General features: G+C 54.9%; 1 protein-coding gene across 1 annotated transcript in view; it reads left to right on the plus strand.

Moving 5' to 3' along the window:
- SLC6A8 (solute carrier family 6 member 8) overlaps window positions 1–27,526 on the plus strand; it is a 151,527-nt gene that overhangs the window by 111,797 nt on the left and 12,204 nt on the right. Inside the window, exons 9-12 of the mRNA XM_069209413.1 lie at window positions 225–362; window positions 8,135–8,237; window positions 22,027–22,127; window positions 22,284–22,454. Coding sequence (XP_069065514.1) covers window positions 225–362; window positions 8,135–8,237; window positions 22,027–22,127; window positions 22,284–22,454 — 513 coding nt within the window. The remainder of the gene's footprint in view (window positions 1–224; window positions 363–8,134; window positions 8,238–22,026; window positions 22,128–22,283; window positions 22,455–27,526) is intronic.

The following is a 27,526-nucleotide window of genomic DNA, read 5'->3' on the forward strand; positions in this document are numbered from 1 at the left end:
CATGAATGTGAATCCCCGTCCCCAGATCTTGTGGCCAGAGTAGGGCCTTCCAAGCCAGTCCTAACACTGCTCTCTCAAACTCAGTCCCCGTCGCCATCGGGCCTTTCTGGGAGCCCGTCCATCCTGGACTTACAGAGGGTGTCCGAAGAGGACCTATCACCAACCTGGTCCTATATCTGATGCCTGGTGCATTGCCTCTGACCCTGTGCCATCTCTCCTGACAGTTTGTGGGCGTGGAAGGCTTCATCACAGCTCTCCTGGATCTAATACCCGCCAGGTACAACTTCCGGTTCCAGCGGGAAGTGGGGGTGGCTCTGTGCTGCGCCCTGATGTTCTTCATCGACCTCAGCATGCTGACGGAGGTAAGGTTCTCACGACAAGACTCCATCTTTGCAGACAGCATGAAACACTCACATATAATAATTAAGGCTCCCAGTTTTCCGTTTTTACTGATTTTTACAGATAAATACACAAAAAACAATGTGTTCCCTGTTTGTATTTATATGTTAAAGGTGGAAAACTACCAAAAATTGTGTCTCTCCATGCTGTCTTTCATGAATTCCAGGCCAACTGAACAGATACACAGCAAGGGGAGTTAAAAGCAAGGATGAGATGTTCTTAAATTTGTTATCATACATTTGTATATAATGCTAAAATTGACCTGTGGCTATAGTGCTTGTCATATTTGGCTGCTTAATTTGCTAAATGCGACAGACATCAAAGTATGAGTGCATGTTTTTCCATTAAATGAGGAAATGTACCATTTGATGACTCCATTTATTCTCAAAACACAAAATTATTATGGATGAAAAGAAATAAGATGGCCAAAAAATAAATACAGTTGGAAATGTTCAAAACTTAGGGGGTTATTCTAACTTTGGAGGAGGTGTTAATCCGTCCCAAAAGTGACGGTAAAGTGACGGATATACCACCAGACGTATTACGAGTTCCATAGGATATAATGGACTCGTAATACGGCTGGTGGTAAATCCGTCACTTTTCCGTCACTTTTGGGACGGATTAACACCTCCTCCAAAGTTAGAATAACCCCCTAAATGCGATAAAACCGGGAGCCCTAATAATAATATGTTAGCTGGCCCTGTCTGTCAACCGCTGTAGTCTAATTTGTAAAGATCTCTTCATGAATGAAATCTTAGGAACCGTGTGTGACTTAACTCCTACATTAATGCTTCATAATCCTGCAGGATTACATCCTTTTTAAATCGGGAAAAGTAGATTGCTGTGCTGTAAATAGGTGGCCTGGCTGATTTCCAGAGCATCTCCGGATTAACTCTCAGTATTCCACCACACCTTAGTCTCCAGCTGGGTGCACGTTCCCTCGCCTCACAGACCGCCCTGGCACTTCCATCTGTACCACGAGCTTGGAATCACACACCACACATTATAGATTATTGGGATATTCACAGATATAACCAGATCACCGATTTCAGGCTTGCAAACACATGAGTACAGGACTTAAGCTGCTAGAGACTAACACAACAAGCATTGGCAAAGCCAATAGGCCTCGCCTATGCAAGAGCTATTGGCTTTGTCAATGTGTTTTAGCCATTTTGTACACCCGAGTGGCTGCTGTTCAGCGTGGCTAAAAACTAGGAGAGAATGGTGTGGACTGTCGTGGAGTGGAATGGCGAAGAGTGGAGTAGAGTGCTGTAGAGATGAGTGATAGTGTTGTGAATTGGAGTGGCATAGTGTAGCGTTGCATACAGTGGCATACACTGGAGTGGCATAGAGTGTGGACTGGTATAGAGTGCACTGGCATAGAGTGTTGCAGAGTATGGTGGCGTAGAGTGCAGTACCATTGAGTACAGTGCCATTGAATTCAGCGGTGTACAGCGTGGTAGACATGCAGCGTTGGAGACTGCAGTGGCATAGATTAGAGTGATGCATAGTAGAGTGGAGTGGCGCGGAGTGGAGAGGCGCAGAGTTGAGAGGCACAGAGTGCAGTGGTGTAGAGTGCAGCGGTACAGAGTGTAGCGCTGCAGAGCGGCGTAGAGTACAGTGGCACAGTGGAGTTGTGCAGAGTAGGTTGGTGTGGCCGAGGCTGGAGTGATGTGTAGTGCAGTGGCGAAGAGTGCAGTGGTGTAGAGTGAACTGGCATTTGGTGGCGTACAGTACAGTACCATTGAGTACAGTGCCATTGAATTCAGCAGCGTACAGCGTCGCAGACATGCAGCGTCAGAGACAGCAGTGGCATAGATTCGAGTCGGGAGGCATAGAGTGCAGTGGTGTAGAGTGCAGTGGCACAGAGTGCAGTGCTGCAGAGTTGGGTAGAGTACAGTGGCACAGAGTGCAGTGGCAAAGAGTGCAGTGGTGTAGTAGAGTACAGTGGCACAGTGTAGTTGTGCAGAGTAGATTGGTGTGTCCTAGGCTGGAGTGATGTATAGTGCAGTGGCGAAGAGTGCAGTGGTGTAGAGTGGTAAAGAGTGCTTTGGCATAGAGTGGTACAGGGTAGAGTAGACACACGTAGCGTGACGTGGAGTGGAGTGGATTGGCATGGAGTGGTTCAGAGAGCAGTGGCACGGAGTGGTAAAAAGTAGAGTGAAGTATTCTTGGAGTGGTACTGCACTGCCATTACAGACAACACATTTCCAATTGAAATGATAATTATATTTACACAGACATACCGTTTTACTAATAAAACTACACAGTGCACAGACGAAAATGTGTGGAACTTGCATCACCTCATGTAATGATGTGTTTTGATCACATTAAAGTATTTGTTTCCAACACGCTTCAGAAATAACAAAAATAGGCTTCGTTCGTGCATTCAGAAAACGAGTTCATGGAAGGATATAGAAAACACGGTTTAGGCAATGGGAGGGAAGAACTGAACCTGGAGAACCTAAAGCAAATAAAGCCAGTAAATGAAAAGCCAGAAAGTGTGAGTTACAAACCACAAAGCCAGTGGGAATCAAGGGGTGGAATACATTCCGAGGTCAACTTTTTGAAAGTCCCTATAATGTCTTCAGTAAACCAGACAGGAGCAGTTTAGTAGGCTGCCACCTCAAAAATGTCCTAATGGGCCAGCGAGGAGGGGGCTCAGTTTAACCTCCAGCTTTAGAGGTCCAGGGCTCTGACAACACTCACACCCTTTACACGGCCCCCAGGTTGTCCTTTTTTCAGGACAGTGGCCCCTCTAAAGAATTCACCATCTGTGAAAGTTTTACAATTTATGCAAGGTTGCCAAAACAATAAATAGAAAAATGTGAAAGATACATGGTAGAATCTAAAACGTTTAATTATTGATCATGTGTCATGTATTTTGGTGCTTACATCAGACACACATGCAGGCAGGCACGCGTGCACCTGGACAGAGATGTAGGTATTAATTAGTTCTGTGCTAAGTCCACAGGGCATGGCCCATCCTGCACACTGATAGCAGGATGTTACCATCCACCCTCGCAGGTGAACCCTGTCTGTGCTTCAGACACAGAGACATGAAAGCCTGACCTGACCAATCTAAAATAATCTTTTAAATAGAATCCCAAACAGTGATATTTTTGTGCACGTGCCTATCATATTCTGCAGTACTACAGACTCAGTAAATAAAAAAAGGCAATGTCAGCATGCCACCCCTGCTCCAGGGTCAGATAAGCTCTTCCTCCTTACCCCAGAAAGCTGCACAGATGGGCGCTTCCGTCCCCCCCCCCCTGGACTGTGGTCACTCTTGCCCTCCTGCTCATAATTTACAGCTAAATTCTTTTCTTAAGGCACTTCAGAGTTCAGACCCTTTTCCTGTGACCTCTGACCTCTGTCAAGAAAACAATGAAACAAAACCTTGAGCTTTCAGCAGCTGGTGGACTTTGTTAAGCCACAGCCAGGGAGGGAGGGTTTTCTGCGGTATCCCTTCCTGTTAGTTCATTCACGGGAAAGCTATTGTGAAGTTAATTAAAAAAAAGTTGTATAAATGAGCACAGAAAGGGGGCTGTGGTGAAAGTACGGGCCTTCCACAGCAGTGTAAAATGCGCGTAACACAAAGTACTCTTGAATGTTTTTAATTCCTCTATTTATAGAGATGTAATGTGACACTCGCCACCCTCCTTTCACTCCCTATTTATTATTAAAAAGGTGTATTTATTTTCATTCCAGTTCCGCCTTGTCTGATAGAGGGCAAACCATTTTGGTTTCTGAAAAACCCACCACTTTGTGGTTCAAATATGAAGTAGGGACCGCAATCCTTGTCTGTGGATCTCTCCCTAGCACACACTGGTCACCTGGTCCAAGACCTGTGTCACATACACTGTGACCTCCCTCAGGGTCCATACACACTTACAGCCCATACAACATATATGTAAATGAATACGAACTCATAATACACTGGAAACCACGTTAAATAAGAAATATTTAAAAGTTGACTGTGATCAGTATAATGACAGCCCCTAAGCCACTCCACGCAGGTTTACTGTTGTCAGTGCTACTAGGATTATGTGGCATGGATGACCAAATTATGTGGTATGGTTCTTCTAAATTATGCAGCAAAGAATGCTCACTGTCTGCCCATATATTTGTCAGCCCTTTTAGCCAGAAACAGCATTGTCCAAGGGAAGCCTTAACTCACTAAATCCAATCAGTGACAATTACTGTCAGCTGCCCTTCGATGAAAACAGCTTATTCAAGATATCTATCCCAAACGTCTCATCCAGGGCCCGAAGAAATATGATCACATCACCCCCATCCTGATGGGGCTCCATTGGCTCCCCCTGCCGGTGCGCCATCTTAAAAACCAGCAGCATCACTCACAAAGCCATCGCGACCAGCACTCCAGCTTATCCTGCAGACAAGTTCGCCATCACCGATGGTGCATGACACCCCCACAGCCAGGGGTGCAGACTGAGAAGTGCAAACAAGAAAATACAACACAGCAGGCCTTTCACATCTGTGCACCCAGGATCTGGAACAAAACGCCCATTTCCGTTTACAGTGCTAATCCTATTACCATCTGTCCCACCTGCTAACCCTCTCGGTCCCCCGTGCTAACCCTCTCCCTCTCTGTCCCCGTGCTAACCCTCTCCCTCTCAGTCCCTGTGCTAACCGTCTCTGTCCCCAGTGCTAACCCTCTCCCTCTCTGTCCCCGTGCGAACCCTCTCCCTCTCGGTCCCCAGTGCTAATCCTCTCTCTCTCGGTCCCCAGTGCTAACCCTCTCCCTCTCTGTCCCCCCTGCTAACCCTCTCGGTCCCCGTGCTAACCCTCTCCCTCTCTGTACCCGTGCTAACCCTCTCGGTCCCCCTTGCTAACCCTCTCCCTCCCCGTGCTAACCCTCTCGGTCCTCAGTGCTAACCCTCTCCCTCTCGGTCCCCGTGCTAACCCTCTCCCTCTCAGTCCCTGTGCTAACCGTCTCTGTCCCCAGTGCTAACCCTCTCTCTCTCTGTCCCCAGTGCTAACCCTCTCTCTCTCTGTCCCCAGTGCTAACCCTCTCCCTCTCTGTCCCCAGTGCTAATCCTATCCCTCTCGGTCCCCGTGCTAACCCTCTCCCTCTCTGTCCCCGTGCTAACCCTCTCCCTCTCAGTCCCTGTGCTAACCGTCTCGGTCCCCAGTGCTAACCCTCTCCCTCTCTGTCCCCGTGCTAACCCTCTCCCTCTCTGTCCCCGTGCTAACCCTCTCCCTCTCTGTCTCCCGTGCTAACCCTCTCCCTCTCTGTCCCCAGTGCCAACCCTCTCCCTCTCTGTCCCCAGTGCTAACCCTCTCTGTCCCCAGTGCTAACCCTCTCCCTCTCTGTTCCCATGCTAACCCTCTCCCTCTCGGTCCCCTTGCTAACTCTCTCCCTCTCGGTCCTCAGTGCTAGCCCTCTCCCTCTCTGTCCCCAGTGCTAACCCGCTCCCTCTCAGTCCCCAGTGCTAACCCTCTCCCTCTCTGTCCCCGTGCTAACCCTCTCCCTTTTGGTCCTCAGTTCTAGCCCTCTCCCTCTCTGTCCCCGTGCTAAGCCTCTCTCTCTCTGTCCCCAGTGTTAACCCTCTTTCTCTCTCTGTCCCCTGTGCTAACCCTCTCCCTCTCTGTCCCCAGTGTTAACCCTCTCTCTCTGTCCCCCCTGCTACCCATCTCTGTCCCCTGTGCTAACCCTCTCCGTTCGCAGTGATAGCCCTCTCCCTCTGTCCCCAGTGCTAGCCCTCTCCCTCTCTGTCCCCAGTGCTAGCCCTCTCCCGCTCGGTCCCCAGTGTTAGCCCTCTCCCTCTGTCCCCAGTGCTAGCCCTCTCTGTCCCCCTGCTACCTCTCTCTGTCCCCTGTGCTAGCCCTCTCCCTCTCTGTCCCCCCGCTACCTCTCTCTGTCCCCAGAGCTAACCCTCTCTCTCTCTGTCCCCAGTGCTAGCCCTCTCCCTCTCTGTCCCCCCGCTACCCGTCTCTGTCCCCAGAGCTAACCCTCTCTCTCTCTGTCCCCAGTGTAGCCCTCTCCCTCTGTCCCATGTGCTAGCCCTCTCCCTCTGTCCCCAGTGCTAGCCCTCCCCCTCTCTGCCCCCCGCTATCTCTCTCTGTCACCAGAGCTAACCCTCTTTCTCTCTGTCCCCAGTGCTAGCCCTCTCTCTCTCTGTCCCCGCTACCTCACTGTCCTCAGTGCTAACCCTCTTTCTCTCTGTCCCCAGTGCTAACCCTCTCCCTCTCTGTCCCCAGTGCTAACCCTCTCCCTCTCTGTCCCCGTGCTAACCCTCTCCCTCTCGGTCCCCAGTGCTAACCCTCTCCCTCTCTGTCCCCTGTGCTAACCCTCTCGGTCCTCAGTGCTAACCCTCTCCCTCTCGGTCCTCAGTGCTAGCCCTCTCCCTCTGTCCCCAGTGCTAGCCCTCTCCTCTCTGTCCCCCGCTACCTCTCTCTGTCCCCTGTGCTACCCCTATTTCCCTCTGTCCCCCCGCTACCTCTCTCTGTCCCCTGTGCTACCCCTATCTCCGTCTGTCCCCCCTGCTATCTCTCTCTGTCCCCAGAGCTAACCCTCTCTCTCTCTGTCCCCAGTGCTAGCCCTCTCCCTCTCTGTCCCCCAGCTACCCGTCTCTGTCCCCAGAACTAACCCTCTCTCTCTCTGTCCCCAGTGTAGCCCTCTCCCTCTGTCCCATGTGCTAGCCCTCTCCCTCTGTCCCCAGTGCTAGTCCTCCCCCTCTCTGCCCCCCGCTATCTCTCTCTGTCGCCAGAGCTAACCCTCTCTCTCTCTGTCCCAAGTGCTAGCCCTCTCCCTCTCTGTCCCCCGCTACCTCTCTGTCCTCAGTGCTAACCCTCTTTCTCTCTGTCCCCAGTGCTAACCCTCTCCCTCTCTATCCCCGTGATAACCCTCTCCCTCTTGGTCCCCAGTGCTGACCCTCTCCCTCTCTGTCCCCTGTGCTAACCCTCTCGGTCCTCAGTGCTAACCCTCTCCCTCTCGGTCCTCAGTGCTAGCCCTCTCCCTCTGTCCCCAGTGCTAGCCCTCTCCCTCTCTGTCCCCGCTACCTCTCTCTGTCCCCTGTGCTACCCCTATCTCCCTCTGTCCCCCCTGCTATCTCTCTCTGTCCCCAGAGCTAACCCTCTCTCTCTCTGTCCCCAGTGCTAGCCCTCTCCCTCTCTGTCCCCCCGCTACCCGTCTCTGTCCCCAGAACTAACCCTCTCTCTCTCTGTCCCCAGTGTAGCCCTCTCCCTCTGTCCCATGTGCTAGCCCTCTCCCTCTGTCCCCAGTGCTAGTCCTCCCCCTCTCTGCCCCCCGCTATCTCTCTCTGTCGCTAGAGCTAACCCTCTCTCTCTCTGTCCCAAGTGCTAGCCCTCTCCCTCTCTGTCCCCCGCTACCTCTCTGTCCTCAGTGCTAACCCTCTTTCTCTCTGTCTCCAGTGCTAACCCTCTCCCTCTCTGTCCCCGTGCTAACCCTCTCCCTCTCGGTCCCCAGTGCTAACCCTCTCCCTCTCTGTCCCCTGTGCTAACCCTCTCGGTCCTCAGTGCTAACCCTCTCCCTCTCGGTCCTCAGTGTTAGCCCTCTCCCTCTGTCCCCAGTGCTAGCCCTCTCCCTCTCTGTCCCCCGCTACCTCTCTCTGTCCCCTGTGCTACCCCTATCTCCCTCTGTCCCCCGCTACCTCTCTCTGTCCCCTGTGCTACTCCTATCTCCCTCTGTCCCCTCGCTACCTCTCTTTGTCCCCTGTGCTAACCCTCTCCCTCTCTGTCCTGTGCCCAGGGAGGAATGTACGTCTTCCAGCTTTTCGACTACTATTCGGCCAGCGGGATGACGCTGCTGTGGCAGGCCTTCTGGCAGTGCGTGGTCATCGCCTGGGTCTACGGTAGGTTGGGTGACATGTGGAGGCTGCTGGGTGAGGTGCTGCTGGGTGAGGTGCTACTGGATGTGAAGTCTGCTGAGTGAGGTGTCTGCTGGGTGAGATGCTACTGGGTGTGGAGGCTGCTGAGCAAGGTGGTTATTGGGTGAGGTGGTTGTTGGGTGAGGTGGCTGCTGGGTGAGGTGGCTGCTGAGTGTGGAGGCTGCTGAGTGTGGAGGCTGCTGAGTGTGGAGACTGCTGAGTGTGGTGCTGGTGGGTGAGGTGCTGCTGGGTGAGGTGTCTGCTGGATAAGATGCTACTGGGTGAGGTGCTGCTGGTTCTGGAGGCTGCTGAATGAGGTGGTTGCTGGGTGAGGTGGTTGCTGGGTGAGGTGGCTGCTGGTTGTAGAGGCTGCTGAATGAGGTGGCTGGTGGGTGAGGTGCTGGTGGATGAGGTGCTGCAGGATGAGGTGTCTGCTGGGTAAGATGCTGCTGGTTCTGGAGGCTGCTGAGTGAGGTGGCTGCTGAGTGAGGTGGCTTCTTGGTGAGGTGCTGCTGGGTGAGGTGGCTTCTTGGTGAGGTGCTGCTGGGTGAGATGATGATGGGTGAGGTGCTAATGGTTATGGAGGCTGCTGGTTTTAGAGGCTGCTGGTTTTAGAGGCTGCTGGGTGAGGTTGCTGCTGGATGAGGTTGCTGCTGGGTGAGGTGCTGCTGGGTGAGGTGTCTGTTGAGTGAGATGCTACTAGGTGAGGTGCTGCTGGTTGTGGAGGCTGCTGAGTGAGGTGGCTCCTGTTTGTGGAGGCTGCTGAGTGAGGTGGCTGCTGGGTGAGGTGGCTGCTGGGTGAGGTGCTCCAGGGTGAGGTGTCTGCTGGGTGAGATGCTACTGGGTGAGGTGCTGCTGTTGTGGAGGCTGCTGGGTGAGGTGCTGCTGGGTGAGGTGGCTGCTGGTTGTGGAGGCTGCTGATTGAGGTGGCTGCTGGGCGAGGTGGCTGCTGGGTGAGGCGGCTATGGGTAAAGAGGCCACTGGATGAGATGGATGCTTCCTGTGGAGGCTGCTGAGTGAAGTGGCTGCTGGGTGAGGTGTTGCTGGGTGTAGAGGCTGTTAGGTGAGGCAGCTACGAGTGAAGAGGCTGCTAGACGAGATGGGCGCTTACTGCGGAGGCTTCTGAGTGAGGTGGCTGCAGGATAAGATGCTACTGGGTGAGGTACTGCTGGTTGTGGAGGCTACTGAGTGAGGTGGCTGCTGGGTGAGGTGGCTGCTGGGTGAGTTGGCTGCTGGTTGTGGAGGTTGCTGGTTGTGGAGACTGCTGAGTGTTGAGACTACTGAGTATGAGACTACTGAGTATGAGACTACTGAGTGTTGAGACTACTGAGGGTTGAGACTACTTAGGGGGTCATTTCGACCTCAGCGGTCTTTTCACAAGACCGCCGAGGGACCGCCGTGCTGAAGACCGCCAGTGGTGGCGGTTTTCCGCTCGGCGTATTATGACTGCTGGCTGCCCTCTGTCCTTTTCCGGACGGAGAGCCGCCAGCAGCCATACTGGCGTGCGGCGGGGAAGTGGAGGTTGCTCCACCGCCACATCATCAGAACACTGCCCACTGAATTACGTTCTGTGATTCGCCATGGCGGTGTTCTGTTGACGGTGTGCTGGCGGCGGAGCAGCCCCCATGGATCCCGTCCCCTCCCGGAAGATCAACGGAGAAGGTAAGTTGATCGTCCGTTAGGGGAGAGGAGTGGGGGGGTATTGTGTGATGTGTGGGTGCATGGGGGTGTGCGTGTGAGTATGTAGAGGGGGTGTGTGAGTGCGTGTATGCATGCGGGGGTGTAGTGTGAATGGAAATGTGTGCATGTCTGTCTGTATGTATGTCTGTATGGATGTGTGCATGTATGTCTGAATGTGGGTGTGCGTGTATGACTGTGTGTGTGTCTGTTGGCATGTTTGTTTGTGTGTGTGCGGGAATGTGTGTTGGTGGTGCCTGCGTGCGTGTCAGGTGTTTCTGTGTTGTGATGTCGGGGGCAGGGGTGGGGAGGGGGGTCCTGCCACCTTTGGGGGGTGGGGGGTGTTGGGGACGGACTCGGGGAGGGGGGTGGGGGAGACCCCTATCAGTGCCAGGGAAGGAATTTCCTGGCACTGATAGTGCTCACCACCATGGATTTCATGGCGGTTACAAACCCCATGAAATCCATGGCCGTCAGCCGGGTCATGATACCGCCGGCGGTCTTGTGACGGCCGCCGGGCTGGAGATCCAAGTCTCCAGCCCGGCGGTCGTCTCCGCCATGGCGGTCTGATCGGAGAAGTGGCGGATGACCATGGCGGTAACCGCCATGGTCATAATTCCACATTTTTTACCGCCAGCCTGTTGGTGCTGCTGAGTGAGATGCTACTGGGTGAGGTGCTGCTAGTTGTGGAGGCTGCTTGGTGAGGTGCTGCTGGGTGAAGTGCCTTATGGGTGAGGTGGTTACGGGTGAAGAGGCTGCTGAGTGAGATGGGTGCTTACTGTGGAGTCTGCTGGGTGATTTGGCTGCTGGGTGATGTGGCTTCTGGGTGAGGATGCAGCTGGGTGATGTGGCTGCTGAGTGAGGAGGGTGCTTACTGTGGGGGTGCTCGGTGGAGAAGCTGCTGGGTGGGGAGGCTGCTGGGTTGGTTCTTGTACACTGGTAGGGCAGTGAGTTCAGACTAGAGAAGAGTGTATCTTTTGTCCTTGATACACTGGTGAAGGTGAGATTGAGTGTATTAAGTTTGCGCTCTGGCTAGGGGTGAGCTTAACTCATGGAGTTTCACTCTGCGGAATTCCACGTAGTTACATATAAACTCTGCAAGGTTTCGGTGCACCGCGCAGCTCACGCTGACACGTCATGGCACCACACGACACGCCATAGAGCGCTGCTTCTTTCTGCTGGTCGAGTAGATTTTCTATTTCAGCTGCAGCGTTCGCAGCGCCAAAGGTCGCGACCTGCTATGACAGCCCGTGTTGAGAAATCTCACCCTGAGGCGTTCTAAGCCCTAAAATGAAGCTAGGGGATGCAAATTCTCACACGCAAGAAAAAAGTCCACCACGCAGTAGTGGTGGAGTTTTGCCAGAACTCCATGCGCCAAGCAGGGCACAGAGTGGGCAAAACTCTGCGAACTTTGCCGGCAGAGTGGATGTTTTGGCCACCCCTAACTCTGGCATTGCCAACCAGAAGATTGTGTGTTCAGTTGCCCACACTATCCAGCATTAGTTACACGCAGGCACTGGTTGTGCACAGCTACATTGTAGATACTCGTGGCCCAGATTGTGTACGGGCTTCACTCTGGCCTTGTCAGAACACACTATAGACCACACACTGGTTGGCACAAGCTGTGTACAAGCATGTGGCCTCAGTCAGAATTACCATGTGGCCACTAAATACACGTCTGCTTTCCCTTGTGGTGGCTAAATCTCTTAGTGCACACATACTGTGTGCACAGAAACATGCAGGTACACTACTAATCCAGATGTAAACTCCTTACTGTGCACACATTGCGTTCACATTAACGTGTATGTAAACACCTTAGTGCGCACACTGGGCGTGCACAGAAACATGCAGGCACACCCCTAAAGCATATGTAAACTCCCTAGTGCTCACACAGTGCGTGCACAGAAACATGAGGGCACACGAATAAGACATATATAAACTCCTTAGTTCACACAGAGCGCGTGCACAGAAACACGTGGTCACACGAATAAGACATATATAAACTCCTTAGTGCAAACACAGCACATGCACAGAAACATGCGGGCATACGACTAAGAAATATATAAACTCCTTAGTGCATACAGAGCGCATGCACAGAAACGTGCGGGCACATGACTAAGACATATATAAACTCCTTAGTGCAAACACAGCACATGCACAGAAACATGCGGGCACACGAATAAGACATGTATAAACTCCTTAGTGCACAGAGAGCGCATGTACAGAAACATGTGGGCACACGGCTAAGACATATGTGAACTCCTTAGTGTGCACAGAGCGTGTGCACAGTGTGTGCAGGGTTCACACTAGTGTGCACCACGTTGCACGCAGTGCCTGCCTAATTACCCTACATGTTGGTTTCTTTCACCTCACTACATTTGCTGCCTGATAGAAGATTGCTTCTTCCATTGAAGACCTGAGCAGACATGCCCCCACCCTGCACCCCCTGCAGCCCGGGGACCTTGGAGCCAGTCGGGTCCTGGTGCTTCCTGGTTCTAAGCCCAAAGCTCTCTCTTCAGATCATCCTGTCCACACTGACCCTCCTGCTCAGACTCTACGTTTATCCTAACTGTGAGGGGGAGTTTATCCTACCTGCGAGGGGGAGTTTATCCTACCTGCGAGGGGGAGTTTATCCTAACTGTGAGGGGGAGTTTATCCTACCTGTGAGGGGGAGTTTATCCTACCTGTGAGGGGGAGTTTATCCTACCTGTGAAGGGGAGTTTATCCTACCTGTGAGGGGGAGTTTATCCTACCTGTGAGGGGGAGTTTATCCTACCTGTGAGGGGGAGTTTATCCTACCTGTGAGGGGGAGTTTATCCTACCTGTGAGGGGGAGTTTATCCTACCTGTGAGGGGGAGTTTATCCTAACTGTGAGGGGGAGTTTATCCTACCTGTGAGGGGGAGTTTACTCTAACTGTGAGGGAGAATTTCCACTAACTGTGAGGGCGAGTTTACACTAACTGTGATGGTGACTGTATCCTAACTGTGATGGTGACTGTATCCTAACTGTGAGGGCGAGCTTATCCTAACTGTGAGGGCGAGCTTATCCTAACTGTGAGGGCGAGTTTATCCTAACTGCGAGGGCGAGCTTAACCTAACTGCGAGGGCGAGCTAAACCTAACTGCGAGAGCGAGCTTATCCTAACTGCGAGGGCGAGCTTAACCTAACTGCGAGAGCGAGCTTAACCTAACTGCGAGGGAGAGCTTAACCTAACTGCGAGGGGGAGTTTATCCTAACTGTGAGGGGGAGTTTATCCTACCTGTGAGGGGGAGTTTATCCTACCTGTGAGGGGGAGTTTATCCTAACTGTGAGGGGGAGTTTATCCTACCTGTGAGGGGGAGTTTACTCTAACTGTGAGGGAGAATTTCCACTAACTGTGAGGGCGAGTTTACACTAACTGTGATGGTGACTGTATCCTAACTGTGATGGTGACTGTATCCTAACTGTGAGGGCGATCTTATCCTAACTGCGAGAGCGAGCTTAACCTAACTGTGAGGGGGAGTTTATCCTACCTGTGAAGGGGAGTTTATCCTACCTGTGAGGGGGAGTTTATCCTACCTGTGAGGGGGAGTTTATCCTACCTGTGAGGGGGAGTTTACTCTAACTGTGAGGGAGAATTTCCACTAACTGTGAGGGCGAGTTTATCCTACCTGTGAGGGGGAGTTTATCCTACCTGCGAGGGGGAGTTTACTCTAACTGTGAGGGAGAATTTCCACTAACTGTGAGGGCGAGTTTACACTAACTGTGATGGTGACTGTATCCTAACTGTGAGGGCGAGCTTAACCTAACTGCGAGAGCGAGCTTAACCTAACTGCGAGGGCGAGCTTATCCTAACTGCGAGGGCGAGCTTATCCTAACTGCGAGGGCGAGCTTAACCTAACTGCGAGGGCGAGCTTATCCTAACTGCGAGGGCGAGCTTAACCTAACTGCGAGGGCGAGCTTATCCTAACTGCGAGGGCGAGCTTAACCTAACTGTGAGGGAGAGCTTATCCTAACTGCGAGAGCGAGCTTATCCTAACTGCGAGGGCGAGCTTAACCTAACTGTGAGGGAGAGCTTATCCTAACTGCGAGGGCGAGCTTATCCTAACTGCGAGGGCGAGCTTAACCTAACTGCGAGAGCGAGCTTAACCTAACTGCGAGGGCGAGCTTAACCTAACTGCGAGGGAGAGCTTATCCTAACTGCGAGGGCGAGCTTATCCTAACTGCGAGGGCGAGCTTAACCTAACTGTGAGGGAGAGCTTATCCTAACTGCGAGGGCGAGCTTATCCTAACTGTGAGGGCGAGCTTAACCTAACTGCGAGGGCGAGCTTAACCTAACTGCGAGGGCGAGCTTATCCTAACTGCGAGGGCGAGCTTATCCTAACTGCGAGGGCGAGCTTAACCTAACTGTGAGGGGGAGTTTATCCTACCTGTGAGGGGGAGTTTATCCTAACTGTGAGGGTGAGTTTACACCAACTGTGAGGGTGAGTTTACACTAACTGTGATGGTGACTGTATCCTAACTGCGAGGGGGAGTTTATCCTACCTGTGAGGGGGAGTTTATCCTAACTGTGAGGGTGAGTTTACACTAACTGTGAGGGCGAGTTTACACTAACTGTGATGGTGACTGTATCCTAACTGCGAGGGCGAGCTTATCCTAACTGTGAGGGAGAGCTTATCCTAACTGTGAGGGCGAGCTTAACCTAACTGCGAGAGCGAGCTTAACCTAACTGCGAGGGCGAGCTTATCCTAACTGCGAGGGCGAGCTTATCCTAACTGCGAGGGCGAGCTTATCCTAACTGCGAGAGCGAGCTTATCCTAACTGCGAGGGCGAGCTTAACCTAACTGTGAGGGAGAGCTTATCCTAACTGCGAGGGCGAGCTTATCCTAACTGCGAGGGCGAGCTTAACCTAACTGCGAGAGCGAGTTTAACCTAACTGCGAGGGCGAGCTTAACCTAACTGTGAGGGAGAGCTTATCCTAACTGCGAGGGCGAGCTTATCCTAACTGTGAGGGCGAGCTTAACCTAACTGCGAGGGCGAGCTTAACCTAACTGCGAGGGCGAGCTTATCCTAACTGCGAGGGCGAGCTTATCCTAACTGCGAGGGCGAGCTTAACCTAACTGTGAGGGGGAGTTTATCCTACCTGTGAGGGGGAGTTTATCCTAACTGTGAGGGTGAGTTTACACCAACTGTGAGGGTGAGTTTACACTAACTGTGATGGTGACTGTATCCTAACTGCGAGGGGGAGTTTATCCTACCTGTGAGGGGGAGTTTATCCTAACTGTGAGGGTGAGTTTACACTAACTGTGAGGGCGAGTTTACACTAACTGTGATGGTGACTGTATCCTAACTGCGAGGGCGAGCTTATCCTAACTGTGAGGGAGAGCTTATCCTAACTGTGAGGGCGAGCTTAACCTAACTGCGAGAGCGAGCTTAACCTAACTGCGAGGGCGAGCTTATCCTAACTGCGAGGGCGAGCTTATCCTAACTGTGAGGGCGAGCTTATCCTAACTGCGAGGGCGAGCTTATCCTAACTGCGAGGGCGAGCTTAACCTAACTGCGAGAGCGAGCTTAACCTAACTGCGAGAGCGAGCTTAACCTAACTGCGAGGGCGAGCTTAACCTAACTGCGAGAGCGAGCTTAACCTAACTGCGAGAGCGAGCTTAACCTAACTGCGAGGGCGAGCTTATCCTAACTGTGAGGGCGAGCTTACCCTAACTGTGAGGGCGAGCTTATCCTAACTGCGAGAGCGAGCTTATCCTAACTGTGAGGGCGAGCTTATCCTAACTGTGAGGGCGAGCTTATCCTAACTGCGAGGGCGAGCTTAACCTAACTGTGAGGGCGAGCTTACCCTAACTGCGAGGGCGAGCTTATCCTAACTGCGAGGGCGAGCTTAACCTAACTGCGAGAGCGAGCTTAACCTAACTGCGAGGGAGAGCTTAACCTAACTGCGAGGGGGTGTTTATCCTAACTGTGAGGGGGAGTTTACCCTAACTGTGAGGGGGAGTTTATCCTAACTGTGAGGGGGAGTTTATCCTACCTGTGAAGGGGAGTTTATCCTACCTGTGAGGGGGAGTTTACTCTAACTGTGAGGGAGAATTTCCACTAACTGTGAGGGCGAGTTTACACTAACTGTGAGGGCGAGTTTACACTAACTGTGATGGTGACTGTATCCTAACTGTGAGGGCGAGCTTATCCTAACTGTGAGGGCGAGCTTAACCTAACTGCGAGGGCGAGCTTATCCTAACTGTGAGGGAGAGCTTAACCTAACTGCGAGGGCGAGCTTAACCTAACTGCGAGAGCGAGCTTAACCTAACTGCGAGGGCGAGCTTATCCTAACTGTGAGGGAGAGCTTAACCTAACTGCGAGGGCGAGCTTATCCTAACTGTGAGGGAGAGCTTAACCTAACTGCGAGGGCGAGCTTATCCTAACTGTGAGGGCGAGCTTATCCTAACTGCGAGGGCGAGCTTAACCTAACTGCGAGGGCGAGCTTATCCTAACTGCGAGAGCGAGCTTAACCTAACTGCGAGGGTGAGCTTATCCTAACTGTGAGAGCGAGCTTAACCTAACTGCGAGGGCGAGCTTATCCTAACTGTGAGGGCGAGCTTAACCTAACTGCGAGAGCGAGCTTAACCTAACTGCGAGGGCGAGCTTATCCTAACTGTGAGGGCGAGCTTAACCTAACTGCGAGGGCGAGCTTATCCTAACTGTGAGGGCGAGCTTAACCTAACTGCGAGGGCGAGCTTAACCTAACTGCGAGAGCGAGCTTAACCTAACTGCGAGGGCGAGCTTATCCTAACTGCGAGAGCGAGCTTAACCTAACTGCGAGGGCGAGCTTATCCTAACTGCGAGAGCGAGCTTATCCTAACTGTGAGGGCGAGCTTATCCTAACTGCGAGAGCGAGCTTATCCTAACTGCGAGAGCGAGCTTAACCTAACTGCGAGGGCGAGCTTAACCTAACTGCGAGAGCGAGCTTAACCTAACTGCGAGGGCGAGCTTAACCTAACTGCGAGAGCGAGCTTAACCTAACTGCGAGGGCGAGCTTATCCTAACTGCGAGAGCGAGCTTAACCTAACTGCGAGGGCGAGCTTATCCTAACTGTGAGGGCGAGCTTATCCTAACTGTGAGGGCGAGCTTATCCTAACTGCGAGAGCGAGCTTAACCTAACTGCGAGGGCGAGCTTAACCTAACTGCGAGAGCGAGCTTAACCTAACTGCGAGAGCGAGCTTATCCTAACTGTGAGGGAGAGCTTATCCTAACTGCGAGGGCGAGCTTAACCTAACTGCGAGGGCGAGCTTAACCTAACTGCGAGGGCGAGCTTATCCTAACTGCGAGGGCGAGCTTAACCTAACTGCGAGGGCGAGCTTATCCTAACTGCGAGGGCGAGCTCAACCTAACTGCGAGGGCGAGCTTATCCTAACTGCGAGAGCGAGCTTATCCTAACTGCGAGGGCGAGCTTATCCTAACTGCGAGAGCGAGCTTAACCTAACTGCGAGGGCGAGCTTAACCTAACTGCGAGGGCGAGCTTAACCTAACTGCGAGGGCGAGCTTATCCTAACTGCGAGAGCGAGCTTAACCTAACTGCGAGAGCGAGCTTATCCTAACTGCGAGAGCGAGCTTATCCTAACTGTGAGGGAGAGCTTAACCTAACTGCGAGGGCGAGCTTAACCTAACTGCGAGGGCGAGCTTATCCTAACTGCGAGGGCGAGCTTATCCTAACTGTGAGGGCGAGCTTAACCTAACTGTGAGGGAGAGCTTATCCTAACTGTGAGGGCGAGCTTAACCTAACTGCGAGGGCGAGCTAAACCTAACTGCGAGAGCGAGCTTAACCTAACTGCGAGGGCGAGCTTATCCTAACTGCGAGAGCGAGCTTAACCTAACTGCGAGGGCGAGCTTATCCTAACTGCGAGGGAGAGCTTAACCTAACTGCGAGAGCGAGCTTAACCTAACTGCGAGAGCGAGCTTAACCTAACTGCGAGGGCGAGCTTATCCTAACTGCGAGGGCGAGCTTATCCTAACTGCGAGAGCGAGCTTATCCTAACTGCGAGAGCGAGCTTATCCTAACTGCGAGGGCGAGCTTAACCTAACTGCGAGGGCGAGCTTAACCTAACTGCGAGGGCGAGTTTATCCTAACTGTGAGGGCGAGCTTAACCTAACTGCGAGAGCGAGCTTATCCTAACTGCAAGGGCGAGCTTAACCTAACTGCGAGGGCGAGCTTAACCTAACTGCGAGGGCGAGCTTAACCTAACTGCGAGGGCGAGCTTATCCTAACTGCGAGGGCGAGCTTAACCTAACTGCGAGGGCGAGCTTAACCTAACTGCGAGGGCGAGCTTATCCTAACTGCGAGGGCGAGCTTAACCTAACTGCGAGAGCGAGCTTATCCTAACTGCGAGGGCGAGCTTAACCTAACTGCGAGAGCGAGCTTAACCTAACTGCGAGAGCGAGCTTAACCTAACTGCGAGAGCGAGCTTAACCTAACTGTGAGGACGAGTTTATCCTAACTGTGAGGGTGAGTTTACACTAACTGTGAGGGGGAGTTTACACTAACTGTGAGGGGGAGTTTACACTAACTGTGATGGTGACTGTATCCTAACTGCAAGGACGAGTTTATCTTAACTGTGAGGGCGAGCTTAACCTAACTGTGAGGGTGAGCTTAACCTAACTGTGAGGACAAGTTTATCCTAACTGTGAGGGGGAGTTTACACCAACTGTGAGGGTGAGTTTACACCAACTGTGAGGGTGAGTTTACACCAACTGTGAGGCGAGCTTATCCTAACTGTGAGGGCGAGCTTAACCTAACTGTGAGAACGAGTTTATCCTAACTGTGAGGGTGAGTTTATCCTAATTAGGAGGGCGAGTTTACACTAACTGTGATGGTGACTGTATCCTAACTGTGAGGGCGAGCTTATCCTAACTGTGAGGGCGAGTTTACACTAACTGTGAGGGCGAGTTTACACTAACTGTGAGGGCGAGCATATCCTAACTGTGAGGGGGAGTTTATCCTAACTGTGAGGGTGAGATTACACCAACTGTGAGGGGGAGTTTATGCTAACTGTGAGGGGGAGTTTATCCTAATTGTGAGGGTGAGTTTACACTAACTGTGAGGGTGAGTTTATCCTGCCTGTGAGGGCAAAGGCAGGCACCGCACCAATGTCACCTGGGCAAGAGGGTCTGGTTACCTGTACCACCCATGTGTTGGCAGATACACCTGTGGTATGCTGGCATGCTGCAGGCACCACACCAGTCATGACTGAGCAACAACAAGGACAAAACCTTGCCTTACCTTGCATTGCCTTCCCATGCCAGGCCATGCCTTCCCTTGCCTTACCTTGCCTTACCTTGCCTTACCTTGCCTTGCCTTACGTTATCTTACCTTACCTTGCCTTACGTTACCTTACCTTGCCCTACGTTATTTTGCCTTGCCTTACTTTGCCTTACCATGCTTTACCTTACCTTACCTTGCCTTGTATTAGGTTACCTTGCCTTACCTTACCTTATCTTACCTTGCCTTACCTGCCATGCTGTGCCTTGCCTTGCTTTGCCTTCCTGTGCCTTGCCTTGCCTTCCCATGCCTTGCCTTGCCTTCCCATACCTTGCCTCGCCTTAGGTTACCTTACCTTGGCTTACGTTAGTTTGCCTTGCCTTACCTTAACTTACCCTGCCTTGCCTTTAGTTACTTTGCCTTACCTTGATTTAGCTTACCTTACCTTGCCTCGCCTTGGGTTACCTTGCCTTGCCTTACCTTACCTTGCCTCGTCGTGCATTGCCTTAGGTTGCCTTGCCTTACCTTGCCTTGCCTTACCTTACCTTACCTTCCATTGCCTTTTGTTATTTTGCCTTGCCTTGTCATGCCTTACCTTAGCTTTCCTTGTCATGTCTTACCTTGCCTTATCTTACCCTACCTTACCTTGCATTCTGTTACCTTGTCTTCCCTTGCCTACCCTTGCCATGCCATATCTTGCCTGGCCTTACCTTACCTTGCCCTTGGTTACCTTGCCTTACCTTACCTTGCCTTACCTTACCTTGCCTTGCCTTGATTACCTTACCTTGCCTTGCCTTACCTTGCCTTGCCATAGGTTACCTTGCCTTACCTTGCCTTGCCTCACCTTGCCTTAGGTTACCTTACCTCGTCTTGCCTTGCCTTAGGTTACCTTGCCTTATCTTACCTTACATTCCCTTCCCTTGCCTTATGTTATCTTGCCTTACCTTACCTTGCCTTAGGTTACCTTGCCTTACCTTTTCTTACCTTGCCTTGCTGTGCCTTGTGATGCCTTACCTTACCTTGCTTTACCTTATCTTACCCTACCTTACCTTGCCTTCCATTACCTTGTCATGCCATGCCTTACCTTACCTTGCCTTGCCCTAGGTTACCTTGCCTTACCTTGCCTTGTCTTGTCATGCCTTACCTTATCTTACCCTACCCTACCCTGCCTTGCCTTGCCTTGCCTTGCCTTGCCTTACCTTGCCTCCTATTACCTTGCCTTCTATTACCTTGCCTTCTATTACCTTGCCTTAGGTTACCTTGCCTTACCTTTCCTTGCCTTAGGTTACCTTGCCTTACCTTTCCTTGCCTTGTCATGCCGTACGTTAGCTTGCCTTGCCTTGCCTTGCCTTACCTTGCCTCCTATTACCTTGCCTTGCCTTGCCTTGCCTTGCCATGCCTTGCCTTGCCTTGCCTTACCTTACCTTGCCTCCTATTACCTTGCCTTCTATTACCTTGCCTTGCCTTAGGTTATCTTGCCTTACCTTACCTTGCCTTGCCCTAGGTTACCTTGCCTTACCTTGTCTTACCTTGCCTTGCTGTGCCTTGTGATGCCTTACCTTACCTTGCTTTACCTTATCTTACCCTACCTTACCTTGCCTTCCATTACCTTGTCATGCCATGCCTTACCTTACATTGCCTTGCCTTAGGTTACCTTGCCTTACCTTGCCTTGTCTTGTCATGCCTTACCTTATCTTGCCCTACCCTTCCCTGCCTTGCCTTGCCTTGCCTTGCCATGCCTTGCCTTGCCATGCCTTGCCTTGCCTTACCTTGCCTCCTATTACCTTGCCTTCTATTACCTTGCCTTGCCTTAGGTTATCTTGCCTTACCTTACCTTGCCTTGCCCTAGGTTACCTTGCCTTACCTTGTCTTACCTTGCTGTGCCTTGTGATGCCTTACCTTACCTTGCTTTACCTTATCTTACCCTACCTTACCTTGCCTTCCATTACCTTGTCATGCCATGCCTTACCTTACATTGCCTTGCCCTAGGTTACCTTGCCTTACCTTGCCTTGTCTTGTCATGCCTTACCTTATCTTACCCTGCCTTGCCTTGCCTTACCTTGCCTTGCCTTGCCATGCCATGCCATGCCATGCCATGCCTTGCCTTGCCTTGCCTTGCCTTGCCTTGCCTTACCTTGCCTCCTATTACCTTGCCTTGCCTTAGGTTACCTTGCCTTACCTTTCCTTGCCTTGTCATGCCTTACCTTATCTTACCCTACCCTGCCTTGCCTTACCTTGCCTTGCCTTGCCATGCCTTGCCTTGCCTTGCCTTGCCTTGCCATGCCATGCCATGCCTTGCCTTGCCTCCTATTACCTTGCCTTGCCTTGCCTTGCCTTGCCATGCCATGCCATGCCATGCCTTGCTTTGCCTTGCCTTGCCATGCCATGCCATGCCTTGCCTTGCCTCCTATTACCTTGCCTTGCCTTGCCTCCTATTACCTTGCCTTGCCTCCTATTACCTTGCCTTGCCTTAGGTTACCTTGCCTTACCTTGCCTTGTCTTGTCATGCCTTACCTTATCTTACCCTACCCTACCTTGCCTTGCCTTACCTTGCCTCCTATTACCTTGCCTTGCCTTACTTTACCTTGCCTTACCTTTCCTTGCCTTGTCATGCAGTACGTTAGCTTGCCTTGCTTTGCCTTGTCATGCCATGCCTGCCTTTAGGTCCTGGGGGATCTCCAGATCTGTTGATGATACCCCTAAAAGTGCCCAGGGGCCCCACAGTGAGGACTTCCTAGAGGGTCTGGGTGGACGGTAAGGTGGTCTGCGCCCAGGACTTGAGCCCGTGCATAGACATGAGGACGGATCCATCCATCTCCCTCAGACCACCAACCCTCTGGTTTCTCTCCCGCCCAGGTGCCGACCGCTTCATGGATGACGTCGCCCGCATGATTGGGTACCGCCCCTTCCCCTGGATGAAGTGGTGCTGGTCCTACATCACTCCCGCCGTCTGCATGGTGAGTCAATCAATCAATCAGAGCATTTGTAAAGCGCACTACTCACCCGTGAGGGTCTCAAGGCGCTGGCAAGTGGCTCACTGGTTGGCCTGCAAGAGATGCTGCGCACCGAGGAGACGTGTCCTCGCTTTGAACACTTGTCCTCTCTCTCCTCAGGCCATCTTCATCTTCCACCTGGTGAACTACAAGCCTTTGACCTACAACAACACCTACACGTACCCCTGGTGGGGGGAGGCCATCGGGTGGGCCTTCGCTATGTCCTCCATGCTCTGCGTCCCGCTCACCTTCATCTACAAGCTCGCCGGGGCCCAGGGGACCCTGAAGGAGGTGAGTGCTGGTCCAGGGGGGCATCTCCATGGAGTCCACTGCTTCTCTCCTGGCACCCGGCATGCAGCAACCCCAGCCCTGCAGCACCCTCCTCCCCGCAGGAATCCACCTCTGTGCACCACAAGCCCCGTCCCTGCAGCGCCCTCCTCCCGCAGGAATCCACCTCTGTGCACCGCAAGCTCCGTCCCTGCTGCGCCCTCCTCCCGCAGGAATCCACCTCTGTGCACCACAAGCTCAGTCCCTCCTGCGCCCTCCTCCCCGCAGGAATCCACCTCTGAGGAGCACAAGCTCTGTCCCTGCAGCGCCCTCCTCCCCGCAGGAATCCACCTCTGTGCACCACAAGCTCCGTCCCTGCTGCGCCCTCCCTGCAGGAATCCACCTCTGTGCACCACAAGCTCCGTCCCTGTTGCGCCCTACTCCCGCAGCGTCCCTGCAGCGCCCTCCTCCCGCAGGAATCCACCTCTGTGCACCACAAGCTCCGTCCCTGCTGCGCCCTCCTCCCCGCAGGAATCCACCTCTGTGCACCACAAGCTCCGTCCCTGCAGCGCCCTCCTCCCCGCAGGATGCGGGAATCCACCTCTGTGGAGCACAAGCTCCGTCCGTGCAGGACTCTTCTCCACAGGAATCCACCTCTGTGCACCACAAGATCCGTCCCTCCTGCGCCCTCCTCCCCGCAGGAATCCACCTCTGTGAACCACAAGCTCCGTCCATGCTGCGCCCTCCTCCCGCAGGAATCCACCTCTGTGCACCACAAGCTCCGTCCCTCCTGCGCCCTCCTGCCCGCAGGAATCCACCTCTGAGGAGCACAAGCTCTGTCCCTGCAGCGCCCTCCTCCCCGCAGGAATCCACCTCTGTGCACCACAAGCTCCGTCCCTGCTGCGCCCTCTTCCCGCAGGAATCCACCTCTGTGCACCACAAGCTCAGTCCCTCCGGCGCCCTCCTCCCCGCAGGAATCCACCTCTGAGGAGCACAAGCTCTGTCCCTGCAGCGACCTCCTCCCCGCAGGAATCCACCTCTGTGCACCACAAGCTCCGTCCCTCCTGCGCCCTCCTCCCCGCAGGAATCCACCTCTGTGCACCACAAGCTCCGTCCCTCCTGCGCCCTCCTCCCGCAGGAATCCATTTCTGAGTAGCACAAGCTCCGTCCCTGCAGCACCCTCCTCCCGCAGGAATCCAACTCTGTGCACCACAAGCCCCGTCCCTGCTGCGCCCTCCTCCCGCAGGAATCCACCTCTGTGCACCACAAGCTCCGTCCCTGCTGCGCCCTCCTCCCGCAGGAATCCACCTCTGTGCACCACAAGCTCAGTCCCTCCTGCGCCCTCCTCCCCGCAGGAATCCACCTCTGAGGAGCACAAGCTCTGTCCCTGCAGCGCCCTCCTCCCCGCAGGAATCCACCTCTGTGCACCACAAGCTCCGTCCCTGCTGCGCCCTCCCTGCAGGAATCCACCTCTGTGCACCACAAGCTCCGTCCCTGCTGCGCCCTCCCTGCAGGAATCCACCTCTGTGCACCACAAGCTCCGTCCCTGCTGCGCCCTTCTCCCGCAGCGTCCCTGCAGCGCCCTCCTCCCGCAGGAATCCACCTCTGTGCACCACAAGCTCCGTCCCTGCTGCGCCCTCCTCCCCGCAGGAATCCACCTCTGTGCACCACAAGCTCCGTCCCTGCAGCGCCCTTCTCCCGCAGCGTCCCTGCAGCGCCCTCCTCCCGCAGGAATCCACCTCTGAGGAGCACAAGCTCTGTCCCTGCAGCGCCCTCCTCCCCGCAGGAATCCACCTCTGTGCACCACAAGCTCCGTCCCTGCTGCGCCCTCCCTGCAGGAATCCACCTCTGTGCACCACAAGCTCCGTCCCTGCTGCGCCCTTCTCCCGCAGCGTCCCTGCAGCGCCCTCCTCCCGCAGGAATCCACCTCTGTGCACCACAAGCTCCGTCCCTGCTGCGCCCTCCTCCCCGCAGGAATCCACCTCTGTGCACCACAAGCTCCGTCCCTGCAGCGCCCTCCTCCCCGCAGGATGCGGGAATCCACCTCTGTGGAGCACAAGCTCCGTCCGTGCAGGACTCTTCTCCACAGGAATCCACCTCTGTGCACCACAAGATCCGTCCCTCCTGCGCCCTCCTCCCCGCAGGAATCCACCTCTGTGCACCACAAGCTCCGTCCATGCTGCGCCCTCCTCCCGCAGGAATCCACCTCTGTGCACCACAAGCTCCGTCCCTCCTGCGCCCTCCTCCCCGCAGGAATCCACCTCTGTGCACCACAAGCTCCGTCCATGCTGCGCCCTCCTCCCGCAGGAATCCACCTCTGTGCACCACAAGCTCCGTCCCTCCTGCGCCCTCCTGCCCGCAGGAATCCACCTCTGAGGAGCACAAGCTCTGTCCCTGCAGCGCCCTCCTCCCCGCAGGAATCCACCTCTGTGCACCACAAGCTCCGTCCCTGCTGCGCCCTCCCTGCAGGAATCCACCTCTGTGCACCACAAGCTCCGTCCCTGCTGCGCCCTCCCTGCAGGAATCCACCTCTGTGCACCACAAGCTCCGTCCCTGCTGCGCCCTTCTCCCGCAGCGTCCCTGCTGCGCCCTCCTCCCCGCAGGAATCCACCTCTGTGCACCACAAGCTCCGTCCCTGCAGCGCCCTTCTCCCGCAGCGTCCCTGCAGCGCCCTCCTCCCGCAGGAATCCACCTCTGAGGAGCACAAGCTCTGTCCCTGCAGCGCCCTCCTCCCCGCAGGAATCCACCTCTGTGCACCACAAGCTCCGTCCCTGCTGCGCCCTCCCTGCAGGAATCCACCTCTGTGCACCACAAGCTCCGTCCCTGCTGCGCCCTTCTCCCGCAGCGTCCCTGCAGCGCCCTCCTCCCGCAGGAATCCACCTCTGTGCACCACAAGCTCCGTCCCTGCTGCGCCCTCCTCCCCGCAGGAATCCACCTCTGTGCACCACAAGCTCCGTCCCTGCAGCGCCCTCCTCCCCGCAGGATGCGGGAATCCACCTCTGTGGAGCACAAGCTCCGTCCGTGCAGGACTCTTCTCCACAGGAATCCACCTCTGTGCACCACAAGATCCGTCCCTCCTGCGCCCTCCTCCCCGCAGGAATCCACCTCTGTGCACCACAAGCTCCGTCCATGCTGCGCCCTCCTCCCGCAGGAATCCACCTCTGTGCACCACAAGCTCCGTCCCTCCTGCGCCCTCCTGCCCGCAGGAATCCACCTCTGAGGAGCACAAGCTCTGTCCCTGCAGCGCCCTCCTCCCCGCAGGAATCCACCTCTGTGCACCACAAGCTCCGTCCCTGCTGCGCCCTCATCCCACAGGAATCCACCTCTGTGCACCACAAGCTCAGTCCCTCCTGCGCCCTCCTCCCCGCAGGAATCCACCTCTGAGGAGCACAAGCTCTGTCCCTGCAGCGACCTCCTCCCCGCAGGAATCCACCTCTGTGCACCACAAGCTCCGTCCCTGCTGCACCCTCCTCCCGCAGGAATCCACCTCTGTGTACCACAAGCTCCGTCCCTGCTGCGCCCTCCTCCCGCAGGAATCCACCTCTGTGCACCACAAGCTCCGTCCCTGCTGCGCCCTCCTCCCGCAGGAATCCACCTCTGAGCAGCACAAGCTGCGTCCCTGCTGCGCCCTCCTCCCGCAGGAATCCACCTCTGTGCACCACAAGCTCCGTCCCTCCTGCGCCCTCCCTGCAGGAATCAACCTCTGTGCACCACAAGCTCCGTCCCTCCTGCGCCGTCCTCCCGCAGGAATCCACCTCTGTGCACCACAAGCTCCGTCCCTGCTGCGCCCTCCTCCCGCAGGAATCCACCTCTGAGCAGCACAAGCTCCGTCCCTGCTGCGCCCTCCTCCCGCAACGTCCCTGCAGCGCCCTCCTCCCTGCAGGAATCCACCTCTGTACACCACAAGCTCCGTCCCTGCTGCGCCCTCCTCCCCGCAGGAATCCACCTCTGTGCACCACAAGCTCCGTCCCTGCAGCGCCCTCCTCCCGCAGGAATCCACCTCTGTGCACCGCAAGCTCCGTCCCTGCAGCGACCTCCTCCCGCAGGAATCCACCTCTGTGCACCACAAGCTCCGTCCCTGCTGCGCCCTCCTCCCGCAGGAATCCACCTCTGAGCAGCACAAGCTGCGTCCCTGCTGCGCCCTCCTCCCGCAACGTCCCTGCAGCGCCCTCCTCCCGCAGGAATCCACCTCTGTGCACCACAAGCTCCGTCCCTCCTGCGCCCTCCCTGCAGGAATCAACCTCTGTGCACCACAAGCTCCGTCCCTCCTGCGCCGTCCTCCCGCAGGAATCCACCTCTGTGCACCACAAGCTCCGTCCCTGCTGCGCCCTCCTCCCGCAGGAATCCACCTCTGAGCAGCACAAGCTCCGTCCCTGCTGCGCCCTCCTCCCGCAACGTCCCTGCAGCGCCCTCCTCCCTGCAGGAATCCACCTCTGTACACCACAAGCTCCGTCCCTGCTGCGCCCTCCTCCCCGCAGGAATCCACCTCTGTGCACCACAAGCTCCGTCCCTGCAGCGCCCTCCTCCCCGCAGGATGCGGGAATCCACCTCTGTGGAGCACAAGCTCCGTCCGTGCAGGACTCTTCTCCACAGGAATCCACCTCTGTGCACCACAAGATCCGTCCCTCCTGCGCCCTCCTCCCCGCAGGAATCCACCTCTGTGAACCACAAGCTCCGTCCATGCTGCGCCCTCCTCCCGCAGGAATCCACCTCTGTGCACCACAAGCTCCGTCCCTCCTGCGCCCTCCTGCCCGCAGGAATCCACCTCTGAGGAGCACAAGCTCTGTCCCTGCAGCGCCCTCCTCCCCGCAGGAATCCACCTCTGTGCACCACAAGCTCCGTCCCTGCTGCGCCCTCTTCCCGCAGGAATCCACCTCTGTGCACCACAAGCTCAGTCCCTCCGGCGCCCTCCTCCCCGCAGGAATCCACCTCTGAGGAGCACAAGCTCTGTCCCTGCAGCGACCTCCTCCCCGCAGGAATCCACCTCTGTGCACCACAAGCTCCGTCCCTCCTGCGCCCTCCTCCCCGCAGGAATCCACCTCTGTGCACCACAAGCTCCGTCCCTCCTGCGCCCTCCTCCCGCAGGAGTCCATTTC

Source organism: Pleurodeles waltl, chromosome 10, assembly GCF_031143425.1.
Source record: "Pleurodeles waltl isolate 20211129_DDA chromosome 10, aPleWal1.hap1.20221129, whole genome shotgun sequence".
Lineage (NCBI taxonomy): Eukaryota > Metazoa > Chordata > Amphibia > Caudata > Salamandridae > Pleurodeles > Pleurodeles waltl.